The 25,272-nt window shown below is 39.8% G+C and overlaps 1 protein-coding gene across 4 annotated transcripts in view; it reads right to left on the bottom strand.

Annotated features, from left to right (window-relative positions):
* The window catches only part of PPP2R2A (protein phosphatase 2 regulatory subunit Balpha), an 80,582-nt gene that overhangs the window by 32,774 nt on the left and 22,536 nt on the right, over positions 1-25,272 (bottom strand). Inside the window, exon 1 of one of the 4 annotated variants that reach the window (XM_055578775.1) lies at positions 12,518-12,642. The exons of 2 other annotated variants lie outside the window; for them this stretch is intronic. In XM_055578775.1, coding sequence (XP_055434750.1) covers positions 12,518-12,533 — 16 coding nt within the window. In that variant the 5' untranslated portion in view covers positions 12,534-12,642. Of the gene's footprint in view, positions 1-2,813; positions 3,001-12,517; positions 12,643-25,272 lie in introns of those variants that run through there. One more of the 4 variants, XM_055578772.1, reaches the window with a different exon arrangement.

Genomic DNA, 25,272 nt, shown 5'->3' with positions numbered 1-25,272 from the left:
GCTTCCTCACTATAATTTTTTTACTGCATGTATTTAATATGGTCATATCTCAGATAGGTAAATTATTTTCATGACTTGTATGGCGAAATTAAATAGGTACATGTCATGGTGTTCCTTCCTCCTTCCCATCAAATAAAGGAGAAATGACACACCATGACTTCTGTAGGCTTGGCCATCCATACATGAAGTGAGAGAGCCACTAAGTACATAAGCACCTATTAAATCTCCAAGTACATGAATGCTTTCAAAGTTGTTCTCAGTTGTAAAATGCCTAGATCTCACAAGGTCTTCTTGGGAAAATGACATATAAAAAGGATGAGTAACAGGGAGAATAAAATCAAATCCTGCTTTACAGTCCAAGAGAAATTTTATCCAGGAATCCATTAAGGAGTACACTATGAAACTGAACTTTGAGCTGTATGTGCCTCTCTGCAGCACACTAGTATGCCAGGAAGGGGATATGGGTTTGCAACCACCCAAACCTAAGACTTCCAGCCTGGAGCCCACACTTGACCTCAGAGTGCCATAGAAACATTTCTGCTCTCAAGTAGGCCACAATGTGGAAAAGATAAGGAAGCATGGCTCTAGAAACAGTGCTCCCATTTCGTGAGTAGTGACACCCAGATGAGACTGGTCAAATACTGCTATCTCATGTTTTTGAAAATAACAATAACCCTGCTCCTAGAAAATATTCTTTATTGCTCTGATTTCTATACAATTAAAAAAAAAATTACACAGTAGATGACTGCAGGAATAGCACTGTTTGCACAATAGCACTATTCAGCAGAAATCTGTTACCATAGAGGGGTCCTATATCTGTGCTGTTCAGTACAGTAACTACGAGCCACGTGTGGCTCCTGAATTTTTAACTTTAGCCATATATGGCTAGGGGCTACAGTAGTGGAGAGTCTAGGTCTAAAACATTACAGAGTGGACACTGACTTTTAAAAGACAAGAATGCTGAAGCTAAGAGAATCCTGAACCTTTAAACAGTAAACTTTAAACAGGTAAAATAAAACTACTGTGTACGCACACACCCAGATTGTTACCTCAAGGAGCAGGCTGAAAATATGAATGCACTTCATGAAAATTTGGATTCCTGGACACTATTTTTAAAACAAAGTATTAATGAAAGCCTTGAAAACTTGCTAACACTTTACTCTTGAGATTAAAATAACTATCACATACTTTAAAAAGGCAAAGACACTAACCTCACCGTTAGAGTCACGTTACTGAACTCGAGGCAGGGTCCAGTATAACACATCAATTATGTCTGTTCTCATAAAGGATTCATAAGAATCCTTCCTATGACTAGTACAAATGCTTTTTCACAATGAAAAAAAAGTACCTGTTTAATATCATATAAAAGAACATTCAAATACAGTTAATGAAAAGGAAGGACTCTGGATGAGAACATCAGTCAAGGACCCTCTACTGTGCATCCAGTCAACACACAGCATTCTAGGCACCTTAAACACGGGGTTTGAAAGGCACAATCTGACTGCTGGCAAGAAAACTTAACCAGTGTTCTCGACCTTTGATGTGAAATTCTACATAGTATTAATAAAAACCAATAAATTTATAATGTGTTATATAAAATGGAACTCAATTTCTTCAACCCTTTTTTCCTAAACCATCAGCATCCAGGTTTCATCCTAAGAAGATGATATGACTGCTTTCTTTTGGGGGCAAGAATGGTTAAGTGGTGGTGGTGGTGGGGGGGACGACAATGCTATTTCTGGTCTATCTTTACTTCATCAGGCACACCACACCCTTCCCTTGTTACTCACCTTCTCTATTTCTTATGTACTCTAATCAGTGGAAAAGGACACAGACAGCCAATGGTTAAAAAATACAACTCACTCAACATAAAAATCTAATGATGGAAAATTAATAGACAATATATATGCATAAATGGTAGAAATTAACAATAATTACTATATATTAAGTGTTCAAATTATTATTAGCTCTGACATTCTCTAAATACGTCAACTCTTGCACTGTAAGACACTTTATGGGTTACTCAGTGATTTTATAATTCCACTTGAGGACTACAGTTCAAACACATTATCTGAAAGAAACCAATTAAAATTAGCACCAACATGGTTATCGGTGAATTACCTATACAGAGGCATACTTCATTTATTGTACTTCCCTTTACTGTGCTTTATAGATACTGTGTTTTTAACAAATTGGAGGCAATCCTGTGTAGACAAAGTCTATCAAAGCTACTTTTCCAACAGCATTTGCTCACTTAATATCTCTGTCTCTCATTTTGGCAATTCTCTCAATATGCCGAACATTTTCATTATTATGCTTTTAACAGTGATCTGTGATCAGTGGTCATAAATATTATATTGCAAAAAGACTACAATTCGCTGAAGACTCAGATGGTAGTTAGCATTTTTTTTTTAGCAATAAAGCATTTTCCAACTAAGATATGTACATTTTTGGGGACATAATTCTATCTCACACTTAAGAGACTACAGTACAGTGTAAACAACTTTTATATGTGCTGGGAAACCGAACAATTCATGTGACTCTATTTACTGCAGTCATCTAGAGCCACATCCTGAATATGTGAGATGTGCCTATAATGAAATAAGACGAACGTATTTCAAACATCCAATAATGAGGAGATATAAAAGCAATCTCTAGTACCTAGGTTTGAAAATTATGGCCCGCCAGCTATTTTTGTAAAGAATGTCTTATTGGAACCCAGCCATGCCCATTTGTTTATATATTGTCTTTGGCTGCTTTCAATTGACAACAGCAGGGCTGAATAGTTGAGACAGACTGAAAATATGTACTACCTGGTCCTTTATAGAAGATGCTTGTCAACCACAGTTCAAGTATATTAATACGACTGAATGCTGTGCTAAGTCGCTTCAGTCGTGTCCAACTCTTTGTGACCCCATGAACTGTAGCCCTCCAGGCTCCTCTGTCCTTTGGATTCTCTGAGCAAGAATAAATGAATATTAACATTAAAAGAACAAATATGATTTATGTGGGGACAGAGACCTGAATAACCAGTGTCAAAGCACACTCTATCTACAGAAAGATTCAACTATAATATGCCAAGCACTGTACTAAATGAGCATTTATATATATAGTCTCATTTAATCCTTATAATGCCACTACGATAGAGACATCACTTTCAATTAATAGGAGGGTGTACAAAAGCACTGAGGCATTAAGTAACTTGCCTTTCACACCTCTGTCAAGTGTCAAAGCCAGGATTCAAATTTAGCAGGTGTGAACAATCATTACATATAAGGAGGCAGCATAAAATCCTGTAAGCCACTGGATGATGAATAAATAAATAATATAAGTGTTCAGTTTACTGCTTCTTTTTCACTGCCAAAGTGCCTGTGTTCAAAAAAACATTTAAGGTCAAACTACATCAACTTTACACTATTTACTAATGATCTCATTACAATTACTGGTCTGGCCCTACAATAAAACTAAGCATTTTTCCAGCACCTGCTATACTCCAGGGGCTGGGTGAGCCAGAGTCTAAATTGTACCCTTTAAAGAGGTTTATAAGCAAAATGTTATTAAAACAGGTAAACAGCTAACCAAGAAAAGATTTAGTAAATGTTTAAAAGAACCAAAGAAGGAATATTGTAAGCATTATAAAATGAATTCTAAGACATAAAGACTGAGTAAATATATAAAGAAGCTCCCTTTATTTTAAAAATAAAGGGGGAGGAAATCAACTGGAAGAAACTGCTCACACGTATATTTAACCTTCTGCTATACAGTCCCCAAAGGTTCACCTGAAACAGTTAACAAAGCATCCGTTGACTGCTGACACACCTGATTCTGTTATTTTTATCAATAGGCTTGCTCTCTGTTTTTTAATTTTTGCTGACTTGGAATTTTTATTGTTAAATATATATATATAAATGAAACAGGAATGTGCAGTGTTCTTTCAGTAAAATTGTCAGATCAGAAACATTTTACTTAATCCTAAATTCAACTTTATCTTTACTCCACCCAGAAAACAATGCAAACTGTAACTTATCTTGCAAATTTACCTGCTCACAAAAACTTTACTTCACTCTCACTGTGCTGTCACTGAGACATCAGTAGTAAAAGCCCCTATAAAAGCAGCTCCTATTTATACACTGCTTGCAGGGCACTGTGCTCAATTCCCTCAATAGGACTAGTTTTTAAAGCCAAGCTACAGAGAAGAAAATTTAAAAGGTTAAAACTCAGAAAATACTATAAACATTGTTACAGTAAATAGTTCTAAAAATTCAGGCACATTTGCCTTATGCATCACGAGACAGCATAAATCTCAAGACAAGAGGTTCGAAATATTCACACAGAAAAACATGAGTTTCACAAAAATTCTAGGAATAACCTCTGCTTCTTAAAATTCTACATTCTGAATATTATCTCAAAAGGGACTGCTCTGGGGGGAAAGTAAGTGTCAGCAAAGACTTGCTGCAAGAGCTGCTGCCAGCATGGCCTTCTAGGTATCATGAAACTTTCAGGTCTGGAAGAAAACGAGCTTATTAGCAGGTTGGCTATGCTGAATCTTACCTTTCTGCAAACAGTACTTAATTACCTATAAAACTCTACCAAGGTAATCAGTCTTCTTTCCTTTTTGTTATATTTCAGTAAAAACAAACATTAACAAAGAACATTAAGGCTACCTGCATAAACTGTCTCCAAAAAGTACCCAGTGAAAACATGAAGCAACTTTTAGCACTTCAAAAGGTTGAAGTGAAAGAGAAAAATCAAAATTAAAAATCTGTAATTGGTCTTCTGCTTCTGGCCATGGGGAAGCAAGACAATCTGGATTCAACCTCTAGCTGGGAATGACTAGAAAATGAACAGAGAGAAAGTTAAAGGGATCTACAGAAATCACTTAGAATCTTTAAAGGGTTTAATACTGATCTGAGGATAGGAGGGCATGGCAACCCACTCCAGTATTCTTGCCTGGAGAATCCCTTGGACAGAGGAGCCTGGCAGGCTACAGTCCATGGGGTCACAAAGAACTGGACACGACTGAAGCAACTGAGCACGCACGCACGCACACACGTAATGGTGTAACACTCCACAAGGCCTACAAAAGAACTATCAGGAAGCTTACAAGGTCTCAAAATAAACAGAGATCCCACTCAGCCAGAGAAGCCTGGTTGACAATGGTTTAATCAATAATTTGTATCTGACTCTTGCGACACCATGGGCTGTATAGTCCCTCAGACTCCTTTGTCCATGGGATTTTCCAGGCAAGAATACTGGAGTGGGTTGCCATTTCCTTCTCCAATGCATGAAAGTGAAAAGTGAAAGGGAAGTCGCTCAGTCGTGTCCGACTCTGCGCGACCCCATGGACTGCAGCCCACCAGGCTCCTCCATCCATGGGATTTTCCAGGCAAAAGTACTGGAGTGGGGTGCCATTGCCTTCTCCAAAGCCTATGATTAGTAAATGCCAATAATGCCTTCACTCATTGGTAAAATTAGATAAAAAAAGAATTCAATAGGACAAGAGTTTATATTATGTTTATATTTATTTGATAAAAGGTATGGTGAAGATGTAACGGTCATAAATCTTTATGCTCAAAGATTGTTACTTTATATATTTCAGGGTTACCAGGAGTAGAAGAGTTAACAATAATTGTCCAGAAGCTGGATAAATCATTTTCCATGCCTGACAGATTAAAAATAGGTGGGGCAGGAGGCAGGGAAGCAGGGAAAAGAAGGGACAGACACATGAAAAATGTAACTGATACACATACAGAATTTATACCAATACAAAATATGTTATTTCTTCAAATGAGCTTTGCGATTTAAAAAACTCACATTTACTGATAGAGTCCCTTAAGGAATTCTAAAGACCACATTGTCTAAGCACAATAAAATTAGCTACTGATAAGTAACTACTGGTTCTAATCAACTACTTAGTAACCTTAAAACTCTAAGGGCAAGGACAAAAATCAGTACTGCAATAAAATTATTTTTAAAGATTTACAGGAACACAAGTATATAAATATTTAAGATAGTAATGTTCTTTTTTAAAAAAAGAGATACAAGGATCACTATAAAACTAACATAAAAACTGAAATAAAAAACCTGAAATCCCACCACAAGGAGTAACAACCATAAAGTAATAAATGAACAATATTTTAGCAAACACGCAAACTGCAAAATACATATCAGATGTATTCATATATAAGATCAATTTCAGTAATGGAATTACAATTAAAATTTACTTTTTTTTGATCACACACATTACTACTTTGTTAAAAAAAAAAGAAAGAAAGAAAGAAAAAAGATAATCATTCACTCTTAACCCCACTTCTGAGAGAATTTCAGTGAAGCATACCCTTCCAAAGTTTGTCCACATGTACTTGCCGTCCTCAGTACAAAAAAAAAAATCTATTGTACTGAGAAAAAATGTTATCTATAATATATATATTTTAAAAGTTACAAATCATGCTTTATCCTATTGGTGCAACATAAACAAATCCATCAGAGCATTATAGAATTGGTGACCAGAGCTTAGATAGGAGACCAGGTACAGATACATTTTCTCATTCACGTAACAGTAACATAGAAACGAACGGACTAATCTCTACAAAGTAAAAAACAGTAGTGAGGTTAGCATTACACAGTATTCAAATGACAACTTTTATTTAAAAACTGACAATGGCTGGTGCTGGTATTGAGGAATTGCAACCCTCCCATATAGCTGGTAGGAATGCAATCCTCTTTGTGGGAAGAAACAAGTTTTTCAGCACTGCCAAACACAATGCAACCCAGCAATCACTAGATATTTACACCAAGTCAAATGAAAACTACCATTCATACAAAATTCTGAATGCAAATGCTTACAGCAACTTTATTTGTAATCACCAAAAACTGGACACAACCCAACTGTTTCTCAACTGGTGAATGAATAAACAATATGTGGCATATATCCATACAATGAAGTACCACTCCACAACAAAAAGGAACAAATTATAGATACAAGCAGTAACATGAATAAAATTCAAAACACATCATGCTAACGAAAAGAAGCCAGATTCAAAAGGTTGCACACGATATGATTCCATTTATCTGACATTCTGGAAAGGGTACAACTAGAGGGATAGAGCAGAGAAGGCAGTGGCACCCCACTCCAGTACTCTTGCCTGGAAAATCCCATGGACGGAGGAGCCTGGTCGGCTGCAGTCCATGGGGTCACTCAAGAGTCAGACACGACTGAGCGACTTCACTTTCACTTTTCACTTTCATGCATTGGAGAAGGAAATGGCAACCCACTCCAGTGTTCTTGCCTGGAGAATCCTGTGGACAGAGGAGCCTGGTGGGCTGCCATCTATGGGGTCGCACAGAGTCGGACACGACTGAAGTGACTTAGCAGCAGCAGAGGGATAGAGGGAGGGTAGACACCGACTTCAAGGGGACATGGAACTCTTTGGAGTGACAGAACTGCTTTTTATGTTGACTAAGTTGAAGAACTGTACATAAAGGATAAATTTCACAGGATGTAAATTATACCATAAGAAAACAACAAAATCCTGGAATCTCAGACATGCCAAAATGTGTTTCTTCTGTTTTACTTACAGGTTACAAAATGCTTTCCTGCTCCAAAACCTTCAAGGCCCTCTAAGGATTACAGCAAGATCTGTGAAGTACTGAGCGGCATTCCATCTCCTCCATAATATGAACCCTTCCTTAAGCATACCAACGTACTTCTGAGGACCACAGCACTCACCACATTCTCCAGTGAAGCTCATGTTTACACCTCCCACATATATACTTACACCCAGCCTCACTACCTCTTCCTTACCCTGGATATGCTGTCTACCTTGCCTGAAATACCTTCCTTCCTCTCCTAGTTCCTTCAGCCCTTCCCTATGTGCCCCATCAGGGAAAAGTTTCTTAAAAAAGCATTAATTCACATTAGAATTCTGGTGAGGTAGAGCTACACCGGAAGATTACAATCTACAAGTGTAATAAAAGAAAAATGTGATTTTTACATAAATAAATAGAAGCTAAATAGACTAGGAAAAACACTTGTATTTTTAGAAACAGTTCTTACAATGCAGCAAAACAATTCACAGAAGAGGAATACTAGTAAAACCCAAGGAAACAGCCAGTCAAATTAAATTAAATACATTTTTTAATAAGACACCATTTTCTATCTCCTAGAGGGAAAATACAAATTATTTACAAGGTTGGTATTTGCTCTGTGTGCTCAGTCACTTTATACTTTTATCTACAATGTAGGTTACCTGCCTACATTGTAGACAAAAGTATAAATTATTACTGTAGAAAACTATTCCATAATTTATATCAGAAGCCACAAAACATTCATTCCTTTGGAACGTGATCAGTTCCAGAAGTCATCCTACTGAAATAATCCCCCCAAATTTTTTAATGTATAGTCACAAATGCTTTTATAAATTGTTTAAAATGTTAAAGAACATATGAGAAACATCAAATGTTCTTACTCTGCCAATATCCTTTCACATTTTGCTCTAATCCTCCTCCACATTCACTACAAGCTCTGGCTCTTCATTAACCATGAAGAGCAAGAGCAACAAGATACCTGGGGAAACAGTCTCAGTTCTGCTATTAAGTAATAATTTGACTATGAGTAAGTCAATTAATCTTTATGAACTTCAGATTTCTTATCTGCAAAGAAATATGGATAGATGATCTCATCAGAGAATGTCAGAGCATGTACTCTGACACTTAAACTCAACATATTTAAGGAAGGAAGAAAACAGAATAATGGCTGGAGGAAAATAACAAGCTTTTATTAGGATGCATAAACATCTAATATATGAAATTAAAGACTGAAAGGACAACCCTTCTGCAAAAGCTGCATAGCTCTACCCAGGACCATGTATCTCTACTGAAGATCACACACGGACAAAAATTGATCCCAGACTCATTTCTTCTTTAATGTGGAACTAATTAACAATAGTGATTTACTTCCAGTTAGTTCTAAGCTACTCGATGATGAAACAGGAATGAACCCAGACAATGAAGCTGCTCTGCTCAACATGAGCCACTGCTGCCGCAGGGAAGCACCAGAAATTCTCGTGTCATCTGTCATCACACAACTTCAGGAAATGGCATCTTCCTCACTTTTACACAAAGTCACAGACAGCTTAATACATATACACAAAGCAGCAAAGTTCCCCATTTTTCCAATGTCACAGAACAAAAGCTGAATAACACAAGAGTTAAATGAGCTGGATCTTTTTGGCTTCTGTAAGTTTATTTTAGCATAATTTTGGATCTACAGAAGACTTGCAAAGACAGTACAGAGTTCCCATCTACTCTCAGGTGGTTTCTCCCACTGTTTATATCTTACATTACTCTGCTACATTTGTCACAAACTAAGGAATTGACACTTGAATATGATTATTAACTAAAGTACACACTTTAGTTCAGATTTCATTAGATTTTCCCTAGTGTTCTTTTTCAGCTCCAGGATACTGCAATTAGCTTCTTATGGTCTGTGACAATTTATCAGCCCTTTCTTATTTTTGATGACTTTGACAGTTCTGAAGAGTACTAGTCAGGTACTCTGCAGCAAGTATGTCAAGTGTGATTGCAATGTGTTTTCCTCAAGGCCAGGCTGCAATTATGGGGCTTACTGGCAGAGAGATCACAGAGATGAGATACCATTTTTATCACATCATAGCAAGGGGACATCCTACCAGCATGACTTACTGATGATAATCTAGATCATCTGGCCAAGGTATGGTTTGCTAAGTTTCTCCACCAGTCACTTCACCCTCTTAAGGTACTCCAGAAGGAAATAACTAAAGGAACTGAGTGCATATGCATTAACTAAGCTCCATCTATTTGAGGGGGAGCAGCTAAATTATCTAGAATTCTTTTGTCTGGGAAATTTGTCTCTTCCCCCTCATTTATTTATCCAACCAATCATTTATCAGTAGGAATTTACAGGTATTAATGTCATACTTCGGAGAAGGCAATGGCACCCCACTCCGGTACTCTTGCCTGGAAAATCCCATGGATGGAGGAGCCTGGAAGGCTGCAGTCCATGGGGTCGCTAAGAGATGGACACGACTGAGCAATTTCACTTTCACTTTTCACTTTCATGCATTGGAGAAGGAAATAGCAACCCACTCCAGTATTCTTTCCTGGAGAATCCCAGGGACGGGGGAGTGTGGGGGGGCTGCCATCCATGGGGTCGCACAGAGTCGGACACGACTGAAGCGACTTAGCAGCAGCAATGTCATACTTTGGGTTATAATCTAATAGTATGTAATTTATTGTGCTGCTCAAACTGTTCCAGATTTGGCCACTGAGAACTCTTTTCAGGTTGGTTCCTTGGTCCCTTTGACATTTTCCTATTCTGCTTTTTGAGAAACTTTGGAATACTCTTTTTAATGTAAACTTTCAGATAGTCTTAATATTACCACAAATTAAAAATGACTTCTAACTCTTTCATTCTGTAGTTACATACTAAATTTTAAGAACTGAACTCTCAATTCTGAAGTATAAACATACTGAAAACAAAAGGAATAACTAAAAGAAAGATTAGCACCATAACTAACTCTCATCCTTGGAATAACTGACCGTGACTAAGATTTCTACATGGCCCAGTGGCACAGCAGTCAAGAATCCATCTGCCAATCCAGGAGACACGGATTCAATCCCTGGGTCGGGAGGATCCCCTAGAGGAGGGCATGGAAACCCACTCCACTATTCTTGCCTGGGAAATCCCATGGACAGAGGAGTCTGGCAGGCTATAGTCCATGGGGTCGCCAACGAGTCAGACACGACTTAGCAACGACATAACAAAGATTTACATCCTGGAACAGATTCTCATTTGGCCAGCTGAGGTTCTAGAAGTTAAGAAGCTGTGTGTGTTAGCCAACACACTTGGATTTCTTAATTCTAATCTTTCGGTACTCACTGCTTTTTTTTTTTCAGATGTTGGGGAGATGGGGTTAAAACACAGCAGCAAACTACTCTCTGTTATAGTCATGGGCCTGCTGTCAAACATTCTGGCACGTTAACAGCACAGAAATGAATTCTCATTTGATCCAGTTTGTTTCAACAATTAGAGCTCTCATTAAGAAGCATGTTATCTTGTTTGGAAACATTACCAATTTTTACAATCTTTTCTCCTCTATTCATTTAATACAACCTATGTGGCAAACACTGGACTTCAGGATTGGCCCCCACATAGCTAACTAGAATATAATTCACCCAGATTTCTTCCCAAAGGTAACTAATTCCTCCCCAGTATAAGAAAGTATACTTTGTTGGATAATGCAGCCATAAAATGCTAGTTTCCTGATAAAGGGCTGGCAAGCTTTAAGTCTAGTTATTTCCCTTCACACTACTATGATGTTCATTTATCTCTGTTGACCTCTAGAGGGAGCTCAAAGTTCTTATTACATTTTCCCCTCAAGGTCAGGACACTCCTCCCACAAATTTGATGTGTTCAAAACTTAAGAACATTTTATTTCAGCACTCCGAAGGGAAAGCTAAGTTCGTGCCATCCCCTTAGGAACTGCTTGCTTCTCAGGGCTGAGTATGCCATGACCTGCTTACCTGCTCCTGGGGTGAGCAGACCCCAACCATTTCTTCCTCTATCCCTTCCTGACTCCTCTTTCCTGCTTGGCACTGACTAGGGCAGATCACTGTCATCTGAAAGGCTGTGAGCACTCCTGCTGACACGTGACTTTCACTGCTGCAGCCAGTGCACCACCTCCTCCCTCCAGCAGAGAACATTAGCACAGAGGGGAGAGGAGGCTGCTCCCAGCCGCATTCAAGAACCCACCTCCAAGGACTGAGGGATTGTTAACTTAGCACACCTGCACCCCATCCTTGGGGCCACATCTACAGGGAACTTGGGCAGCAGATGACCAGAAGCCAGACTGGTCATTTCCCCACTGTCAAATCACTACTTCTCCTGTCCATACCCTTCCTTACCCTGAGGAAGTAACAGCACCTTAAAGACTTAGCTTCCTCATCTTAAAAAGATCTACCTCAGAGTTGCTTTTAGGGCTAAACAAGCAGCAAATGCAAGGAAATAAGCCTTGTATGAGGCACATAGTAGGCACACTGCTTGGGAAAAAAAAAAAGACATGGGCTGGGATCTGGGCTTTGTTGCATGAAGCAGAAACAAGCATTTAGCCTTATTCGTTTCTAGACTATTCTGCTGAATCCTAGCCTAAGTAAAAAAGTTCTCCAAATGGTCCAGCGTAGCTCCCAGGAGCCTGAGGCTAAAGCCCAAGCTAGGAACAAAGTCCTGCAACTGCCTGGCTTGCTGCTTCTCTGCAGAACTTAGGAGGCCTCAGGCTGAAGCACAACTGACCGAGAACAGGATCTTGTACTCCTATCTCTCGGCCCAAATACCCCCTCACTTACACCATCATTTCCAAGAACAATGTAAAGTGCTAGTGGCCTATAAGCCTTTCCCCAGCCTCTGACTCAGTGACCCAGAACATGTTATGAGATAAGCTCCACAAAGACCACTGGCTGTCGATGTTCACACAGAACCTACACTGTAATGTTGCCATGAGAGTCAGGATCCATAGGGTAATTTCCAGAGATGTGTTCTGGAACCAGTCTCCCTTCTTTTTAACTTGTTCCTGGATAATCTGATATCATGTTTGGATAAAATGGAATGGAACCATACCCTCCTGCAACAAAGAACAGAAAGATACACAGTTGCTAATACATTTAGTCTACAAGGGTGATCTTAACAAACAAGCCCTGGTGTATCAATGTTACATACAATGTCTGAAAGAAGAGCTCTAAATTGACCATTCTAAACCTAGTTATCATATTCATTAGATGTTCACCAACTTTTAAAGAAGTCATAATTAAGTCCACTAAACAAATCATCTCATTAAGCTGCCTTATCAAAATAGACTGTAAATAGCTTCTCGTGGAGATCATACAAACAAGCAGTACTGCACAAAGCTCCTGCATCTTCGCATGTATTAAGATACTTTTACAACCAGAATGGTTATCTGGTTGCTAATATCTCTCTAAAATCTTTACAAACTAGGATTATTACAGCCATTTACAAGAATCAGGAAGCACTTCACTGGACAGGTCTTAGCAGACTCACAACCAAAGCAAATGTGTTTTCTGACAGGATTCCTTCAGCTCCCTACAGACTGGGTATAAAGAGGCAGAATATTTTAGAGAAAGAAGTTAAGAGAACTTTACGATAGAAAAAAATATTATAGACTTTATTCCAATGACAAAAGGAAGCCCACTGGGTAGATATGCACCTTAGATTACTCACGGCTGAAGCAGCCTGGGAATTAGGAGAAGAGTAAGCAGGGGGCAGTCTGGAGACAAACCCAGGGTCATTCCAGAAATCCTGCTATGTGATGACTAGGACCCAAGTGAATCAGTATTAGCACAGTAACTATGTTATCAAAAGTAGCCAACATTTGAAATTCAGTTTATGTTAAGTATTTCATCTTCACAACAAACCTCTGAAGCTGGTTATATTAATATATCCATTTAAGAGATGAAGAAACTAAAGCATGGAGGCAAAAGAGGGGACAGAAGTCTACAGACTTTAAAATCTATTTATGAAGTATATAAAGCAAGGCTTGATCACTGCTAACGTGTGGAAAACCGAAGATGAAAGCAAGCACAATGTCCAGCTCCTCAAGCTGGATGAATGTATTAATACTTACTATCATTAGTGGACAGATATTTTACCTTACATTAGGCATTATTTTGGAGAAGGCAATGGCACCCCACTCCAGTACTCTTGCCTGGAAAACCCCATGGACAGAGCAGCCTGGAAGGCTGCAGTCCATGGGGTTGCTGACGGTCAGACACGACTGAGCGACTTCACTTTCACTTTTCACTTTCATGCATTGGAGAAGGAAATGGCAACCCACTCCAGTGTTCTTGCCTGGAGAATCCTGGAGAACCCCAGAGACGGCGGAGCCTGGTGGGCTGCCGTCTATGGGATCACACAGAGTCGGACACGACTGAAGTGACTTAGCAGCAGCAGCAGGTTATTATTTAACAGCATCTATGTGGCAGGTCCCCTGAAAAAGAGGAAATGGCAACCCACCCCAATTTGTGCCTGGGAAATCCCTTGGACAGAGATCAGTCTCGCAGGTTACAGTCCATGAGGTCGCAAAGAGTTGGGACACGACTTAGCAACTAAACAACAACAACCCAACTCATAGGTCCAACTTCAGGTAAAAGAAAAAAAGCTAAGTTCCATTAGCTAAGTTAAAGATTATGTCAAGAATAATTTCATGAAAACTCTTGAACCAAAAGGGATACATCATGTTATTTAAAAAAAAAAAATTAGCTCAGAACATTCTTTTTGCTCATTTTTCCTGTCTTAAATCTTTTTCTTCTCAGTTCTACATTAGTCTGCGCAAGGTGATAATTCCCTGACCTTCTTTTCAACTGTATTTACACTGTAATCATTGTTTCTACTATACCGTTTAAACAATTATGTTGGACACTCCAGGTTATGCCAGCATTTCTAAGTGCTAGGGATACAGGAGTTCATAAGACATCTCAAAAGATCCCCAGTCTCATGGACCACAGATTCTAGAGATGGGGGTATATTATACAAATTAAAGATAAATATAATGCTTATTTGGCAGTGCTAAGTACTATACAAACACAGTAGGGTAGTAAGAGAAAGCCTCTCTGAGACGACTTAGGTAGAAACCAAAATGAACAGGGAATCACTCATCCTAACTTATAAGGAAAGCATTACAAGCAGAGGACCTAAGTAGAAATGAGTTGATAAGACTAATGCAGAACAAGGTGGAGGAGAGATGGCACATTTAACAGATGACAAACCATATTCAGCCTATAAGCCAAGGGAGGACTAAGACTTTGTCATAACAGTGATAAGAAGCTACTAAAGAGTTTTAAATTTGTTTTAAAACCCTTATCTGGTTCTTAAGTTATTGCAGTAGCCTAAGCAAGAGATAATGATGGTCTGAAGGCAGGTGGCAGCCAAAGAAATGGATGAATTCAGAATACATTCTGAAGACAGCACTGCAAAATTTGCTGAGGTCTCAAAAGAGGTGTCAAAGGATGATTCCAAGGTTTTAGTACCACATTCAATGGAACAGCCAGTGCCATTTACTGAGGAGACACATACCAGGAAATGAGCAGCTTTGGATTAAGAAAGGAGCCCAGAATTCCATTTTCCATCTGTGGTGTTGATTTCGACCAGACACATAAGTGGAAATGTCATCTAGGAAGCTAGACAGATTTGACAGTTTAGGGAAGGAAGAGCAGATATAAATTAGCGTATCATCAATTAATAGAGGCATTTAAGGACTAAATGTGATTTCCTAGTGAACAAGTACAGATAAGAAAACAAGAGGTTTGGCCTCAGGACTAAGCCTTCAGGCTCTCCCACAATTAGCTGAAAAGGAGAAAGCAGATAGGAAAGAATACCCAGGTGCTACTGGTGCGGTAAGGAGACGTTTCTAGAAGCCAGGAAAGAGAATCTTTCTAAAGGGAGGCAGTAATAGGGACTTCCCTAGTGGTCCAGTGGTTAGGACTCCACGCTGACACTGCAGAGGGGACAGGTTTGATCCCTGGTTGGGGAACTAAGATCCCGCATGCTGCAGTCATAAATAAATAAAGGAGACAGTGATGAACTGTGTCCCAAAGTGCACAGAAATCAAGCAAAGGCTGCGAAATTAAACTTTGATTTGGTGACATGCAGATTTTTGGGGTGATTTCAACAAAAGTGGTTTCAGTGGATTCAGTTCAGTTCAGTCACTCAGTCGTGTCCAACTCTTTGCGACCCCATGAACTGCAGCACGCCAGGCCTCCCTGTCCATCACCAACTCCTGGAGTCACCCAAACCCATGTCCATTGAGTCAGTGATGTCATCCAACAGTCTCATCCTCTGTCGTCCCCTTCTCCTCCTGCCCTCAATCTTTCCCAGCATCAGGGTCTTTTCCAATGAGTCAGTTCTTCGAATCAGGTGGCCAAAGTATTGGAGTTTCAGCTTGAGCATCAGTCCTTCCAATGAATATTCAGGACTGATTTCCTTTAGGATGGACTGGTTGGATCTCCTTGCAGTCCAAGGGACTCTCAAGAGTCTTCTCCAACACCACAGTTCAAAAGCATCAATTCTTCGGTGTTCAGCTTTCTTTACAGTCCAACTCTCACATCCATACATGACTACTGGAAAAACCATAGCCTTGACTGGATGGACCTTTGTTGACCAAGTACTGTCTCTGCTTTTCAATATGCTGTCTAGGTTGGTCATAACTTTCCTTCCAAGGAGTAAGCGTCTTTTAATTTCATGGCTGCAATCACCATCTGCAGTGATTTTGGAGCCCAGTAAAATAAAGTCAGCCACTGTTTCCCCATCTATTTGCCATGAAGTGATGGGACCAGATGCCATGATCTTAGTTTTCTGAACGTTGAGCTTTAAGCCAACTTTTTCACTCTCCTCTTTCATCAAGAGGTTCCTCAGTTCTTCTTCACTTTCTGCCATAAGGGTGGTGTCATCTGCATATCTGAGGTTATTGGTATTTCTCCTGGCAATCTTGATTCCAGCTTGATTCCAATCTTGATTTCAGTGGATGGGCATCCTTAAAATACAAGTCATTTTCTGTGGCTTTATTCTACAGTTGTCAGGAGAAGCAGCTCTGGCGCTAAGCTGGCAAGGTTGAAATCAGTGCTCTGACAGACTGAAATGTGGTTTACAGAGGGCGTCCTCTTTATGTCTGACATGGATGAAGATATCCCCTTACTTTTATTCAATCTATGTCTTGGGTTATTCTGGGAACCAGAGGGTTAAGCAAACACTGAAACTGACTCACCATGTTCCTGAGAGGCTGATTTCTCAGGGGGCTGGGTGCACTGAGAGTGGTGTTTTTTTCCCCCAAGAAAAGCACTTGAGTGATACACTTTGAGTCACTACAAGCCTGAAAAATGCTATTTTGTTGCCCTATGTGAAGGACAGTCTCACCAACCAAAGATTCTTGGGTTACACAGCTTTCCTCTTAAGTTCTCTCGATGCCACTCCACTGTGTTTCACCAACACAGCAAAAGCGAGGAAGAGAGCATTTTCACGTCAGAGGCCTAGCTGCTCCCTTGAGCTTCAGCACTCTCTTCTTTTTGATCTTATACCTTTCAATAAAGCCACTGAGTAGGCAGATTTGGATTAAAGGAGGGAACCAGAAAAGGGCCCCCCAAGTTTTTAATCAGGCAAAATGCTACAGTCTAGCTTTTCACAATTCTGTTTTGGACTATGAAACACAAGCTAAATTAACCTAAGGCTACACTGCTCTCCTTTGTCATTGCCCCTTATGAATACATCTCTTTGTTAAGTCCCATGGGAAAATGGCATGACCATGTTCAACAAGGTACTCCTGCATAGTTCAACAAGGCTTTCTGATCAAGAAATGTTCTATTCTGCACTGTTCAACATGGTGACCACCAGCCACCCGTAGCTATTTACTGAGTACTTGAACTGAGAGGAGCAAAACTGAGGGAATAAAATGAATTAAATTTAACAGCTGCATGAGGCTAGTGGCTACCACTAACTGAACAATTCTAGCATACAGAAGACAAACTCGATGTCTACCTGATATACCTTCCTTCCTGTCTCAATACTTGAATTATTTATTTCCACATCCTAAAATTTAGAAATCCACTAGGCTATTTCTAGGTGTGGATCCCACTTATTTTCTTGGTATGCACTTCAGTTATCTGTAAAAGGGTAATATCAACAGATCCTACCACGTGGAAGCTGTGTAGACAATTTTAAATGAGTTTCAACTTGCCCAACACAGGGTATACACTAAGTGCTCAATAAATGCAAAGTATGTTCCCTGAATCCTTTTGATCTGTTCTGACTTTTCACTTTGAACTCTCATTCTAAACAGAAATATATTATTTGTGTTTCTTATATTTGTGTCCACATTATTCATCTTATTTCCCGAGTTGCAAGAATATTTCTAGAGCCCTGCACTTACCTCCCTGCCTCCGAAGAGTCAATAGTTAAGAATCACATATTTCACCAAAGAACTTTTTCTGCTCTCTGTTACTTCTTCAAATGCTCATGAGTCTCCTTGAGAATACTAACTAGTTTTTCTTTAAATTTCAACATTTTCTCTTATTTCTTGCAATAAATATGTCACTTTCTCTTAGACTGAGTCTATGTCTATCTTTTCATGTATTTAACTTTAAAGAGAAAGGTCTACGTTTATGCAACACTGGTAACTGTACTGGGTTCAGTCAAAAAACATTCAGAAAACCAAGTTAAAATCTTTAAGCATGGGGAGATGTTTACATGGTTACTTCCTATATTATTGATAGCTCACAAGTGCTGCCTGACAAATTACCCTCAAATTTAGCAGTTTAAAACAACAAACTGGCATCAAGAACCTGGGTGTGCTGAGGGGTGCGCATGTGGCTCAGGATCTCTCAAAAGGCAGCAATGTGTCAGCCAGGGTCTCTGTCATCTCAAAGCTTGATGCAGGCTAGTGGAAGGAGGATTGGCTTGTAAACCAAGCTCATGCACACGGCTGCTGGCAAGGCATCAGGTCTTCACTGGCTGCTGGCCAGAAACACCAGCTCCTTGCTGCACAAGCTCCACAGGGAAGCTCACAAAATGGGAGATGGTTTCCCTCAGAGCAAATGAGCAGCAGTCCAACGTGGAACCCAAAGCCTTTTCGTAACCTAACCTTGAAGGTGACATCCCATCACTTTTGCCACACTTGTGGAAGCAAGTCACTACGTCCAGCCATTCTCAGGGGAGGGAATAACACACAGGACATGAGCACCAGGAGGCAGGGTCACTGGGCCACCTTAGAAGCTATCTGCCACACTTTATCCTCAGTCAGCTGCTCAACCCAGTCATGTGCAGTCAGGAAGCAGGATTACAAAGCCAAGGTGGTGGCCTCAGAGCAGGGAGTTTCAACACTGTGCTTCACAGTTAGTCTCTCTCCTACAGCCACAGGGAGCCAACCCCTCTCCACTTGTCACATTCTCCTTGGTAAGAACCAGTCTGTATCACTGTTGTTTTTTTTGTGTGTGTGAGTACTATTTATTAAATAAACAAAACAGAACGCAGGGGGTATGTCTGATCAGCTAATATATCCAAGTAGTTGGCTTCCAGATATGACCAATGTAAGGACACCAGTTAAACAAGGTTTACTCCATTTTATTTCTGGGCTCAGCATTTGATCACTTTTCAAATTTACCATTCAGCTTTTAACCCAGCTTAAGTACAAAACATCTCACTAACCAACTGCCCCATGAACAACTTTCAATTCTAGCTTTAGCTGCTTGAAGTAGGTTCCTGTAGCGCACACCACAGGAGAGCCTCTCAACCACATAAACGCACCCAAAGCGGCCAGTAAGAACTTTCCTCACTCTCTTTCTCATTTGCACTGTTTCCTGACAAAATTCTTTTCATTTTGTTACGGCACTTCCAGGGTTTCCAAGGAGACTGCACTCTCCCCATTATGCTTGTTGGTCATTTCAGTGTGTCTGTCTGTCTGTTAACACATGAGCTTAGATCATCTTCCTCCACTGGGTGTCAACACAGCTATTTGTTTAACTAAAGCACTTTACACACTCTTTCAAAGACTCTTGTTTTGATAAATACAACAAGAAATGCTTGTTGATTTTCCAAGTCATATAATTCAATTCCGTTGTTGGATAAAACAAAGATTTCAATCTATACCATTTCCCAGACTTATTCTATGGCAATTTAAGTAACTAAATTTTGCTGATTTCTAAAAAAATGCAGTGTCACCAAACTTAGTTCAGCTTAAGATGTGACTAAGTAGAAAACTTAACTTCTCTGGTAGCCCAGCTGGTAAAGAAAGAATCCACCTGCAATGCAGGAGACACTGGTTCGATTCCTGGGTCGGGAAGATCCACTGGTGAAGGCATAGGCTACCTACTCCAGTGTTCCTGGGCTTCCCTGGCGGCTCGGATGGTAAAGAATCCACCTGCAATGTGGGAGACCTGGGTTCAACACCTGGGTTGGGAAGATCCCCTGGAGAAGGGAATGGCTACCCACTCCAGCATTCTGGCCTGGAGAATTCCAAGAGGGGTTGCAAAGAGTGGGACACAAATTAGAAAACTTAGTAAGCAAAGTAACACTTTAACAATATCTTTAAGGAATCACAACACACAGCTGCTCAGTGGGATGAACTAATCAGAAGAGGGCTGTAAAGACGTCCCTGCCACTGTGTCCAGCAGGGGGCACCGAGCACTATGGGATGGACACACAATCCTTAGAAGACAGATGTTGCTGTCTAGTCCCCTCAGTCGTGTCTGACTCTGTGCAACCCCATGCAACCTCGTATGAACTGCAGCATGCCAGGCCTCCCCGTCCCTCACCATCTCCTGAAATTTGCCCAGGTTCAGTCAAAACACCAACAGTATTCTAACTCACAAACCAAAATATCCATTTTTGGTTTAACAAAAAAAGATTTTCCTATACCATATTATTCCTCTTACCCTATCCTCATTCCCATGAAGACAATTTATTTGCCCTATTTGCTTACAAAACTAACAGAGAGAATAGGAAGAGAACCAACAAAAACTCAAGGTACGTCCCGGCAATCCAGTGGTTTAAGACCTTGCCTTCCGATGCAGATAGTGCAGGTTCAATCCCTGGTCAGGGAGCCAAGATCCCACATGCCTCACGGCCAAAAAGCCAAAAAAATAAAAAACACAGAAACAATATTGTAACAAATTCAATAAAGGCTGTAAAAATGGTCCACATGAAAAATATTAAAAAAAAAAAAAAAAAAAAAAAGAAACCTTCTATCAGACATCAACGAATTTTCAGATCTGATACTCTGGTACTGGACAAACGGAATTCAGTTTCTTTGTCTGATGAATATGTGGAAAACATAATTAAGAAGGGACTTAACACAAATGCCGTAAGTTAACACAAGGCCACCGCGCTGCTGCACAGGACCTAACCTACACACGCAGCATCCTGCACAGACAGGAAAGGTACTGCGCCCCAGGGTTAAACCCTCTATCTGATCTGATCAGATTTCTAGGTGGTATATTTTGAGTCAAACAGGATTTTCAAACACTTTAGCACTTCACTTACTGTTCTGCATCCACCAATGTAATAACTGCCTCAGGCAAGGGCCATCAATGATTCACTTATTGATACAAAAGAGGGAAACAGCCTTTTTTTGGGCAAGATTTAGCATATACTACATGACCAAGTGATCTGGCCAGAAATGTTTAGCATGGATTTCACTATGGGAAACAATTGGTGAAATCCAGAAAATGAGGTATTTTATAATAGGCCTTGACTCTTCAAAATTAACCAAATGTTTTGACTGGATCCTGAATTGAAAACAAAAAAAAATTTAAGGATGATTTTTAAGTCAGTTGGGAAAGTTTAAAAATGGACTGTGTAATAGAGAGCATTTCTGAATAAATTTCTGCTAAATTTTTAGGGTAACATAATGGTATTGTGGTTGTAAGAGAATATTCCTGTTCTTAAGAGATAAAAGCTGAGTTATTTAGGAGTAAAGCATCATGCTTTCTAATTTACTTTCAAAAAAATTTAGGGGCCAGAATGCAGGTATAGATAAACCAAATGTGGCAAAATGTAATTCGTGAATATAAATAAAGAATGGTTATCAAATTTATTTTTCAGCTTCTTTGTGGGCTTAAAATATTTCAAAACAGAAGATGAAAAGGAAGGGATTGAGTGAAATACAGCAACTCCAGATACATTCTCATACATCATAGCAAAAAAAGGAAGTGCTCTCCTCTCTGGGTCTCTTTCTAATGGGCTGCAAAGCCTTTCAGGGAACCAACCACCCTTCTGGTTCCTGCCTCCAGGAGACAGCACTTCATATTCCACTGTATAGATCTAATATTATCTATCTGACCTCATTTCACATATAACTGAGTCCTAAAACTATGAAGCCACCTATAACGGCTAGGGGCGGCAGGGGCGGAGGCACACTGGCTTCTTCCTAACTAACCAGCATGAAAACCAAGATCTAAGTTGGCATATTTCCCTCAAACCCTTACTAAAACAGAAAGATAATCTGCCCAATTCTAACCAAGCTATACAGGGCATTCGTGACTGGGAAAGATGAAGTCACACCTCTTAAAAATGAGATGTAGGCCTACTCAACCCCACTTCAAACAAGACACAACCAAAAGTTCTAGTTTTAAAGAGATTTAATTTTATTTTAACTTTTAAAAGTTTAATTTTTAAAAGATTGTTAACTGTTACTCCTCTAGAACCTATTCTGTTCTGCAAATAATCAACATTTTATCTGACAGTGAAAATTACAGTAACATTTTTGAACTTTTTTATGCCTTGAAGAAAATATCTAATGTTAAAGGTGCAGATGAGGTAGGTAGGAAGGAAAGAGCACTGAACTAAGGAGACAGCACTGAGTAACACTGCTAAGAATGATGAGCTATAACAAACTCAATGACCCTGCAAGTGGCCATTTCCACTTTGCTTAGTAACAGAACACCCTGGTACTCCCCACGGCCCCTCACCCATACCCCTAGCAAAACCATGCACACAGTTTTAACAGGAAAGTAGAGATTACATTTCTTGGGCTCTCCTAAGGCCATGTGACCAAGCTCTGAACAATGGGATATAAGTGTAAAATTCCCATGTCACATCCTTAAAAAAAGCTCCCTGTCTTCCTCTTTCTGGCTACCTCACAAGAAGCAAGCACAGATGTGACCCAGACCTGGCCATGCAGACAAGAGCAACACACTGTGGAAGGGTAAACACAAAGACAGAAGAAACCCAGGGTGCTGGATAATCCCTGGGAAAAAAGCAGCTTATCATTAAAAAGTCACAGGGTTTAACCCTGGGGCGCAGTACCTTTTGTGTCTGTGCAGTCATAAAAAAGCATTTATGACTCCTCTCTACCACTGGTGGCTTATGAGAGAAATAAGCTTGCAATTTGGGGAACCACTGTGTATTTGGGTCTTTTACAGCAGCATGGTCTGTAACAGCTTGTATGACTTGGGGTGTTTTTATGGGTCTCATTTTGTGAAAGTCACTCAGTCATGTCCGACTCTTTGTGACCCCATGAACTATACAGTCCATGAACTATACAGTCCATGAACTCTCCAGGCCAGAATACTGGAGTGGGCAGCTGTTCCCTTCTCCAGGGGATCTTCCCAACCCAGGGATCGAACCCAGGTCTCCTGCATTGCAGGTGGATTCTTCACCGGCCGAGCCATCAGGGAAGCCCAAGAATACTGGAGTGGGTAGCCCATCCCTTCTCCAGAGGATCTTCACGATCAGGAATCAATCCAGGGTCTCCTGCATTGCAAGCGGATTCTTTTTTTTTTTTTTTTAAAAGAATCCGCCTGCCAATACAGATGTAGATTCAATTTCTGGTGCAGGCAGATTTTTTACCAGCTGAACATTTTACTGGTTCACAAAGCTGATTAGAATGACAGGAATGCTATTAACTTCTTTAGCTGGCTGTATCTTCTGTTATTAAATAAAAGCACAAATATACACTTTGGGTAAAATAAAAACTGAAGTTTTACATATATTTGAATAAATGGGATGACATATGAAAATACTCTGCACAATTTATCTACCCATTCAACAAGTAATTACCAAATGCCCACTGAGTGCCAAATACCGTTACGTGCCTGAGACTACTCAAGATGTTAAGAATAAAATGGTAGAAATAAAGAAACAAGAGTTCACTGCCTCATGCATGAAAACTTTATAAACATGAGAGGAAGCCTACAATAAACAAATAGTAAGATTATTTCAAATAATAATATGGGGAAAAGGAGGGGGGAAAAGCAGATAACACTAAGTACACTTTGGAACTGGGAGGGGACTCAATTTACACAGGTACTAAAGCCATGCAAAAATTTAAGATATTCCAGGTTAAAACAGCAAACTCAAAGCCTTCAACAAGGACAAGACTGTGTATGTTCATGGAACACAAGGGTGAGATGACAGACAAGTCTCAGAGGCAGGCAGAGGCGCCCTGGCACTAAGGGAACAAATGCACAGTGCTGGTTTCAGGGGATGAATACTCGGGATGAAAACCAGAGAATATCACTCCCTCAATTCTGTCTTGGTTTCAGTAAGTGATGTTCCCAGGAGAAAATTATGAACTCAGCTGCCCTGCAGTCAGTAACTGACTACAATTTTATTCTATTTACTTTGGGACAAATATTTCAATTCATTAAGTGATTTTAGGAGTTGGAAAAAAAAAGTAAAAGTCATCTCTAATAGAGCAAAACCTTTCTCTTGATATTTTAAAAATGTAAGCAAATTTCACATATAATTTTAGTCAACAAATTATCTCATGAGCGGCTATTACATACGCAGACACTGTTGCAGGCGCTGAAGGTATCACAGTAAAGAACTGGTCCTTGTAGAGTTTAATGTATCAGAATACATTTCAAAGTTTAAAAATGATAATAGTAAATTTTTAAAAACTTCACTCATTTTGGCTGACTACTTAATGTCTAAAATATGGTTTGAAAACAGTGTATCTTAATTTCTCTCTTTTTTTGCTGTAGGCTTATTATATTGAGAATAAAAGGACACAATGTTAGAATTTACATCTGAGAAAACAATTAAATCTACCTTTACACTAAAAGAATGAGAAATACTACTGTGAATTCTCCTATTGCAAGACAGAGAAAGTGATTATCAAGTGTCCTTTCCTGGCACACGGAGGAAACAGACCTATGTTTACTGATCTACCTGTTACATACAAAGATTCAAAACACTTCATTTATCACTCCCCTTTAGAGCCCACTAAAATGACAATAAATGAATAAAAACAGCTTGAGACACTAAGAACAAAAGAACATGTGGGCAAACAGCAGAAGACAACAAATGTGCTAGAAAACAGAAAGAGGTTAACTTAGCAAATAAAGGAAACTGACAACTAAAAGCATGTGGAGGGGGTTGCCAAGCAGACGGTGCCAGGGGTCAGGAAGACAACAACAGTGAGACATGAGATTCAAAATAAGACTGTTGGTTGAAGGGATCTACTTAAGATGCAGAGAAGTCTAATTCTCAAGGAGAGAACTAGTTTCTGAAGAAACTGAGCCAGAGGAGATATGGGTTGGAGCTGAAGGCCAAGTAACAAACTGAAAATGAGACCTAGTGAAAGGATGCATAGTCAACCATGAGCTGACCTTCCTGGCTCTCAGAATGTCAGCAGCCAGGCTTAAGACATGACATGCCCCCCCACACACAGAACTCCCTCTGCATGGGATTCCTTCTGCTGAGACACTGCGAGTCCCCAGTTCATCACCTTACAGTGA

The sequence above is a fragment of the Bubalus kerabau genome, chromosome 4 (assembly GCF_029407905.1).
Source record: "Bubalus kerabau isolate K-KA32 ecotype Philippines breed swamp buffalo chromosome 4, PCC_UOA_SB_1v2, whole genome shotgun sequence".
NCBI lineage: Eukaryota > Metazoa > Chordata > Mammalia > Artiodactyla > Bovidae > Bubalus > Bubalus kerabau.
The sequence above is the reverse complement of the archived record's forward strand: the minus strand, read 5'-3'. Positions and strand labels throughout refer to the sequence as shown.